The following is an 8,133-nucleotide window of genomic DNA, read 5'->3' on the forward strand; positions in this document are numbered from 1 at the left end:
CAATTGCTCCCCGCCTCCGCAACCACAGTCTTTTTGAAACCACAGTTCTTACTTTTGAAAGGCCCTGTATGATTTGTTGACTGCGCTTTGCTTACACCAATGGTCTGAACATTATAGCTACAGGTAAAATAAATGTTACAGTTGATATTTACCCAACTGGAATTATTACAGGTACAATTCTAATGAAATTAAGAGCAAGGCTACATGAGGGAAGAGCTCAAGAAACACTTTAAAAGGGTTGTGGAAATCTAGAACTTCCTCTCCTAGAGAGCTGTTGAGGCTGGAAGTGGTTGTGGGTGAGGTGGGTGGGGGTCAACTGAAAATCTCATTAGCCAAGGGTTATAGCCAAGCGTGGATCAGCCATGCTGAGAGGGGCTGAATAGCCTCTTCTTGTTCCTTTGCATGGCTTCACCAACTGGGCGTGGGTTTTAAGTTTATTTATCAGTGTCACAAGTGGGCTGAGATTAATACCGCAATGAAGTTGCTGTGAAAATCCCCTCGTCGCCATGCTCCAGTGCCTGTTCAGGTAACACCGAGGGAGAGTTCAGCACAGCCAAATGCACCCTAACCAGCACATCTTTTGGCCTGTGGGAGGAAACCCACACCGACACGGGGAGAAGGTGCAGACTCCACACAGACAGTGACCCAAGGCTGGAGTTGAACCCGGGTCCCTGGCGTTGTGATACAGCACTGCTAACCACTGTGCCATCCCAATTAACTCTCACTTTTCAAACAAACTAAAAAACGGATGAAAAGACAGAACTAGCCAAAATGTTAACATTTTAATGAGAATTATTAATTGTAAACAACTTAATTTTTAAAAAGGGGTACAAATTAGTCTTGAGTATCAACTGGAGTTATATACAACGTTTCATTCACTACAGTGTTTTAAAAAAATCAAAAATATATTGTACGCTTATCGCTCTGGAGAGTGCTGTAAAATATAATACCTCCATATTTACACATATTTTAACATGTTTATTAGGCTACCCAATAATCCACAGGTTAAAATCCTGGACATTTGCAAATTTAACCTGTGAAGATCCCATTACATGTTAACTGAAAGGAGCGGGCCTGGCTTTTGGCGTCTGCGGGCCAGCTGACTGTAGCCAAGTCCAGTGTGGCTTTCAGCGACTTTTCTTTGTCAAAGGAGGAATGTCACCTGACAAAACTGGACTACAGGGCGGTCAGGGAGGGTGCACCATTACACAGCCAGCTCCTTCACCTTTGCAAACTTGAGTTTTGGTGGAGTCTTCCGCTTACTTTTCGAGGGATCGTCAGCATTCCTGTAGATTTGGTACAACTCGATTGTGTGCGCAATCACAAATATCATCCAAAAAAAGTGTGAAAGCAGTCGCATGATGAACCCAAACCATTCCAGCCCTTTCACACTTTTTGGAAAGCCGCTGTTGCCAAGTGAGAAACTTAGGAAGCAAATCTGTGCAACCTCATTGAAGAATATCCAAATGATGTAGCCTGCTGCACCCCAGAAATTTTCCTTCCAGATAGCTAGAAACAAGACAACAATTGCAACAAAAGTCAGACAGGTAAAGGTAATTGTTCCAATGCAGTACACGTGAAGTCTGGCAAATTGACTTGAGGAGCTAGTAGAGAGAGGCTGCAAGTATCGAAAATTCCCAGCTTGAAAGGTAAGTTGCATGATGGATACTATCAACATGAATAGACCGGCCACTACAGTTCCTTCTTTGGCGTTTAATCCACACAATTCTCCGGAGAACAGATTTTTCAATCTGACCCGGAAGCTACCAACGTTCACCATTTCGTTTCTCGGTGCTGTACATCCTTCTGAAAGTTGAGAGGGCTTCTTTCTTCAGCACTTCGGAACACCAGGCAAGACAAATGGTTCACTGAAACAGATTTCACCAACACAAATTGGTACGATTGTGAGTCCCTCTTTCCCAGTTTCTCCAGTTCTAAGAACAAATCCTAATCTAGTGCAAACTCTGCCACTCCTTCCTCTGCCCCCACCCCACATTTCATTTTAAATTGTATCCCCTGCACTGTCATGTCACCAAGACTGACTCACTTTGCTTTAGGTAGCTGTTTCAACGAGAAGTCTCACCACACCAGGTTCAAGTCTAACAGGTTTATTTGGAATCACGAGATTTCAGAGTGCTGCTCATTCGTCACGTGAGTGGAAAAGGAGCTTTCACAAACAGGGAGTATATAGACAGAGACACAACGGCAACTTAATGGATGGAATGCAAGTCTTTACAGGTAATCAAGTCTTTACGCATACAGATAGTGTGCTTGTAGAAAGGGATAATCACAGTTAGAGAAGTGTGAATTGTTAATAGGATTTTGCAAGCCCAGGCTAAATAGTGGGGGGTGGGGGGGCATTTTACACAGTGTGGTTGAACCCACATCCCTGTTCAGGCCGTCCTCATGTGAGTGGAACTTAGCTATCAGCTTCTGTTTGGCGATTCTGCATTGTCGTGTGTCTCGGAGGCCACCTTGGAGAAAGCTTACCCGAAGATCGGAGGCCGAATACTTGACTGCTGAAGTGTTCCCCTGAATGGAAGGGAACGCTTGTGCCTGGTGATTGTATTGCAGTGTCCATTCATCCGTTGTCGTAGCGTCTGCATGGGGGTCTCGCTGATGCACCATGCCTCAGGACATCCTTTCCTGCAGCGTATGGCTTGGGACAATTCACACCTCTTTAACCTGGGATTATTCCTCTCTCCACTCGCACTGTCTGTACCTGTAAAGACTCACATTCCAACCATTATCTTGGAGTTGTGTCTCTGTCTTTATATGCCACGTTTGTGAACCCAATTCTCCACTCAGCTGATGAATGAGCAGCGCTCTGAAAGCTCGTGATTCCAAATAAACCTGTTGGACTTTAACCTGGTGCTGTGAGGCTTCTTACGGCGCCCACCCCATTCCAACGTCAGCATCTCCACATCATAGTTATTTTAAATTATTGCAACTACACAAAAAGAATATTCAGGTCTTGGCGTGGCTGATGGACCCCTCCAGGCTCAGCCATTTGGCATTGGTGGAAACAAAAAAGGCTGAACCAGCTGAGGCTCCATCCAATGAGAAGTATGAAGGGGTTTGATCAGATAGATGTGGAGATGTTTCCCAATTTTAGGACGGGGCAGAAATCCCCAGCTCTTCCTGGCGGTAGGATCTTCTGGTCCTGTTGTTCGATCCGCACCACGGATTCTCGAACAACACCAACGGGTGAGGAATGTAAACGGCCACCAACTGCGACGGGGCTGGAAAATCACACCAGTGTCCAGTGGCAAGTTGCCTCCGTTGTGGGAAAACTTGCCATAATGGGGTGGAGATGGCTGGAACATTCCACCTGAGGAGGCCAAATAGATGGATCACAAATATAAGTTTGATCCCACCAATAAATCCGACTGGGAATTCAGGAGAAGCAGAGAGTGGTGAGACTGTACAACACGTTACCCCAGCAAGGGGTCGAGTCAAATGCCACAGATGTGTTTAAGGAGAAGAGGGATGAGTACGCGAAGGAGAAAGGATCAGGAGGACATGTAAGAGGGCAGAAGGAAAGGACCAGCACTGACCCATCAGGCCAAATGGCCCGTTCCTGTGTCAAAATTATCCCTACAGTGGCCTCAAGCTGAGGGAAATCAAAAATATAAGATAGACAAAACTTTATGTCAGCTTTTAGTAAAGGAGCACATCTTTGGCAGACATCTTTTCCACTTCACATACAACAGCCAAAGCATGTTACAGGGCTGCAACTCAGTTTACCCAGTTAGAGGAGTTCCAAACTTAATAATTAAATCAATTGTGAAGGTCCGGTGAATCTACAAAAAAAAGGTCCTGTGTCTCCCAAATTAAGAATACTTCAGCTAAACCCAAAACCAAGTATTTCCAAAATCCCTCAATGTTAGATAGCCCCAAAATAAATGATAACCCCCAGATCCCAAATGTTTTAACCAACCCATCATCTCCAAACACCTACAATTGTCCTGGGATCCTTTAAGCTGGTAGCACATCACCGCAGGGGCAAAGCTAAAGCATCTGCAATCATCTTCAGCCATAAGTGCCGAGTAGATGATCCATCTCGGCTTCTGCCTGTGAATGCTACCTTCACAGAAACCAATCTTTGGATAGTTTGATTTACTTCACTTGATAGCAAGAAGTGGCTGTGTGCGCAGTGTACAGCAAAGGCTATGGGCCTTAAGCAAATCCCAACTAAAGTGTTGAAGTCTTGTGTCCCAGAACTAGCCATGCCTCTAGTCAAACTGTTTCATTCAGTTACAACTCTGACATCTAACCAATAATTACCCAAGTATGGTTCCTATGAAGGACGGTTGAGGACTCTGGGTCTGTACTTGGTGTTTAGAGGATGAGGGGGGGATCTTAGTGAAACTTATAGGATACTGCGAAGCCTGGATAGAGTGGATGCGGAGAGGATGTTTCCACTAATAAGAAAAACTAGAACCAGAGGGCACAACCTCAGACTAAAGGGACAATCCTTCAAAACAGGGATGAGGAGGAATTTCTTCAGCCAGAGAGTGGTGAATCTGTGGAACTCTTTGCCGTAGAAGGCTGTGGAAGCCAGGTCATTGAGTGTCTTTAAGACAGAGTTGGATAGGTTCTTGATTAATAAGGGGATCAGGAGTTATGAGGAAAAGGCAGGAGAATGGGGATGAGAAAAATATCAGCCATGATTGAATGGTGGAGCAGACTCAATGGGCTGAGTGGCCTAATCCTGCTCCTATGTCTTATGATCTGCTCACGTAAAGCAGGACAAGTTTAATCTAGCCAATTACCAAAGCATCATTCTACTCTTGATCATCAATAAAGTGACAGAGGATGCCATCGACATTACTAGCAAGCAGCACTTACGTAGGAAGGACCTTCTTACCAAGGCTCAATGTGTGCTCTGTCAGCTCCTCGCCTCATTACAGCCTTGGTCCATGCATGGATAAAAAAGTTGAGCTCCAGAGATGAGGTGAGAATGACAGCCCTTGACACCAAAGCATCAAATGATCGAGTTTGGCATCAAGGAGCCTGAGCAAAATTTGAAGTTAATGTGCAATCATCACTTTTGCCCAGTGTTCAGCACCACGTGTGACTCTTCTGAAACTGAAGCAATCCATGTCCAAACGCAGCAAGACTTAATCAACATTCAGGCTTGGGCTAGCAAGAAGCAAGTAACATATGTGCCATACAAGTACCAGGCAGTGGCTACTGCCAACAAGAGAGCAGATTCATTGATCCACTTGTCCCCAGTCCATCGATATCTAAACCATCATTAGTCCACCTGTAGCTAAACCATCACTGGCCCACCTGTAGCTAAACCATCACTGGCCCACCTGTAGCTAAACCATCACTGGTCAGTCTTTCAGGTCAGTCTTTCGGGTCAACCAAGTAAACAAACTCAAATTACATTCGGACAAAGAAAAAGGGGGCGGCTCCCCAAAAGGAGGGGGAACAGCCCGAACAGAAACAAAAAGTACAAAGGAAATTTAAGACATGTCAAATCAAAATGTGATTGTCAGGGTCTATAACACACCTCAGCCACTGCAGTGCCCAATGGGCACAGAAGGCATCATTGGTCCACCTATATTTAAACCATCATTGGTCCACCAGCCTAGATGTGTCTAAACAATCAGTGGTCCACCGGTCCAGGTGTATCCAAACTATCATTGGTCCACCAGTACCTGAACCTTCATTGCTTTCCCACCCCCCAGCCCAACATTAGTTCCCATGTGTCCAAACCTACCAGTTGCCGCCAGCCGCCCGGTCTGGTCCGAGTTTTGAGTACTGTGAACATTTTCCGGGCCTGCTGCCATTGGCAGCGCTTCCCCGGCCCCTCAAACAGTTACCATGGCAGCGGGCCCCGGCCTCAGTGACGCGTTTCAAATTTCCCGCGCCGCCGCCGTCGCCCAACCGCCCCAGACCACCAACAGCCGGGCCGCCAGCGCGCCTGTGCCGAGGCCACTTTTGCGCCCCCCCACTCTCCAACTTCCGGCGCTGAATCAGTGCACCTGCGCCGAGGCCGTCAGGGCCAAGCCAGTGCAAGTTAATGCGCCTGCGCCGAGGTCGCCCCCCAACCCTCTCTCTCTCTCTCGCTCGCTCGCTCTCCCTGTGTCTGTGTCCCCCCCCCTCGCGCGGTGCAATGTTAGTGCGCCTGCGACGAGGCCGGCTGTGCCCCCCCCCCTCCTCCTCCCCCCCTCCTCCCGTCCTCCCCTCCTCCCGTGCCATGTCACTGCGCCTGCGCCGAGGCCGACAGTGCCTAGTTAATGCACCTGTGCTAAGTCAGTGCGCTTGCGCCGAGAGGGAGCCCGCGCAAAATGGCGCTGGGGCCAAGCCAGGCCGTTGGCACTATATTGTCCCAGCCCCAAAAAAGTCCTCCAGTACTTGGTCCAGATTTACTTCATCTGGTTGCTTTTAGGGTTTCTTTATTCTAGATTTACCCAGGTCGGTTTTAGGCTATGTTTTTTTCTAGATTCACAATCTACTGGGTGGCATGGTAGCACAGTGGTTAGCACTGATGCCTCACAGATCCAGGGGACGGGTTTGATTCCGACTTGGGTCATTGTCTGAATGGAGTCTGCATGTTCTCCCTGTGTCTGCATGGGTTTTGTCTGGGTGCTCCGGTTTCTTCCCACAATCCAAAGATGTGTGGGTTATATTGATTGGCCATGCTAAAATTGCCCCTTAGTGTCCTGAGATGCGTAGGCTATGTATTATTATGGACTGGTGGATCAATGATGTTTGAGATACAACTGGACTGGAGTCAGGTGGACCAAAGATGGTTTATATACAGCTTGACTGGAGTCGTGGACCAATGATGGTTTAGATACAGGTAGACCGAGGTCTGGAATCGGCTATTCAGTCCCGTGAGTCTGCTCTGCCACTCAATGAGATCATTTCTGACTGATCTATTGTGGCCTTGCCTCAACTTTCCCGTCTATCCATAACCCTTAACTCTCTTGGATACACCGGTATATATTTGTACATTGAAGAAGTGGAAGTAGCCTTTGTCAACCATCTCTCACTCTGTAGTCGATGACGCTTAGCCTCCAGTTATGCTCCCTGTTGCACTGCATAGTTTGGTGTACCTGAACAGCAAACCCCGACAACCAGCCATGCAGTAATGACCAGATGTCCTCCTCGAGCCATAAGTGACAGTGTGAGCCCTCTATTCTTGCAATTGTGACGTCTCGTTCATCGCAAGCTCACGAATTCTCTGCTAAGAAGCTTAGTTGTCCTGGACCTCATGGTGTAGAAAACTCTACAGCCCCAAAGCTATGAAAAAGCCCCCGCGAAAGCTATCTCTGAAGCAGAAAGGAGATATGTTAATCCTTCTAATGGAATGTGGAAAAGAGCAATCAATGTAATAGTGTGACTGAGTGCAAGGTGGTGAACTTTGATTGGGGGGAATTGATGGACAATGTGAAGGACCAGCAGATTTTGAGGTTTCATGTTCACAGGGCAGTCGAAACAGTACATCAGGAATAGGTCTTAATAATCTGGCAGGTTTATTGCAAGGAGATTATCCACCCAGTCCGATTTCCTGTAACATCTCGTTCATCGCAATCTCACCAGTTCTCTGCCAAGCTTAGTTGTCCAGGATCTTGGGGTGTAGTAAACTCTTCCTTTTTCAGATAACAGTCCAATTCCTGCCTGAATACTTTGTTTGAAACTGCCTGCAGGCAGCACATTCCAGATCTTAACCACTCACTGAGTGACATTTATAAGAACATAAGAAATAGGAGCAGGAGTAGGCCATCTAGCCCTTCGAGCCTGCCCCACCATTCAATAAGATCATGGCTGATCTGTCGTGGCTCAGTTCCACATTCCCGCCCTCTCCCCATAACCTTTAATCCCCTCTCATTAAAAACCCATCAACCCGCGTCTTAAAAATATTTAGCGAGGTAGCCTCCACCACTTCAACGGGCAGAGAATTCCAGAGATTCACCACCCTTTGAGTGAAGAAGTTCTTCCTCAACTCCGTTCTAAACCGCCCCCCCTTTATCTTAAGGCTGTGCCCCCTAGTCCTACTGTCCTTTCTGAGCGGGAAGAGTCTCTCCACCTCTACCCTATCCATCCCATTCATCATCTTATACGTCTCAATGAGATCTCCCCTCATTGTTCTAAACTCCAATGAGTACAAGCCTA

The 8,133-nt window shown here is 47.0% G+C and overlaps 1 protein-coding gene across 2 annotated transcripts; it reads right to left on the reverse strand.

The window, feature by feature from the left end:
• Positions 1 to 763: 763 nt before the first annotated feature.
• LOC145340143 (transmembrane protein 217-like) lies at positions 764 to 6,037 on the reverse strand. Of its 2 annotated transcripts, none has more exons than XM_080184572.1 (2): positions 5,732 to 6,037; positions 764 to 1,509 (listed from the first exon to the last, which is right to left on the reverse strand). In XM_080184572.1, the coding sequence occupies exons 1-2, from the start codon at positions 5,799 to 5,801 to the stop codon at positions 1,205 to 1,207; spliced, it is 375 nt and encodes a 124-aa protein (XP_080040698.1). In that variant the 5' UTR covers positions 5,802 to 6,037; the 3' UTR covers positions 764 to 1,204. The 2 variants fall into 2 exon arrangements, with proteins under 2 accessions (XP_080040698.1, XP_080040697.1); XM_080184571.1 differs by having other exon boundaries at positions 764 to 1,868.
• Positions 6,038 to 8,133: the final 2,096 nt, after the last annotated feature.

This window comes from Carcharhinus amblyrhynchos, unplaced genomic scaffold (genome assembly GCF_965287045.1).
Source record: "Carcharhinus amblyrhynchos unplaced genomic scaffold, sCarAmb.v2.hapA scaffold_801, whole genome shotgun sequence".
NCBI classification, from domain to species: Eukaryota; Metazoa; Chordata; class Chondrichthyes; order Carcharhiniformes; family Carcharhinidae; genus Carcharhinus; species Carcharhinus amblyrhynchos.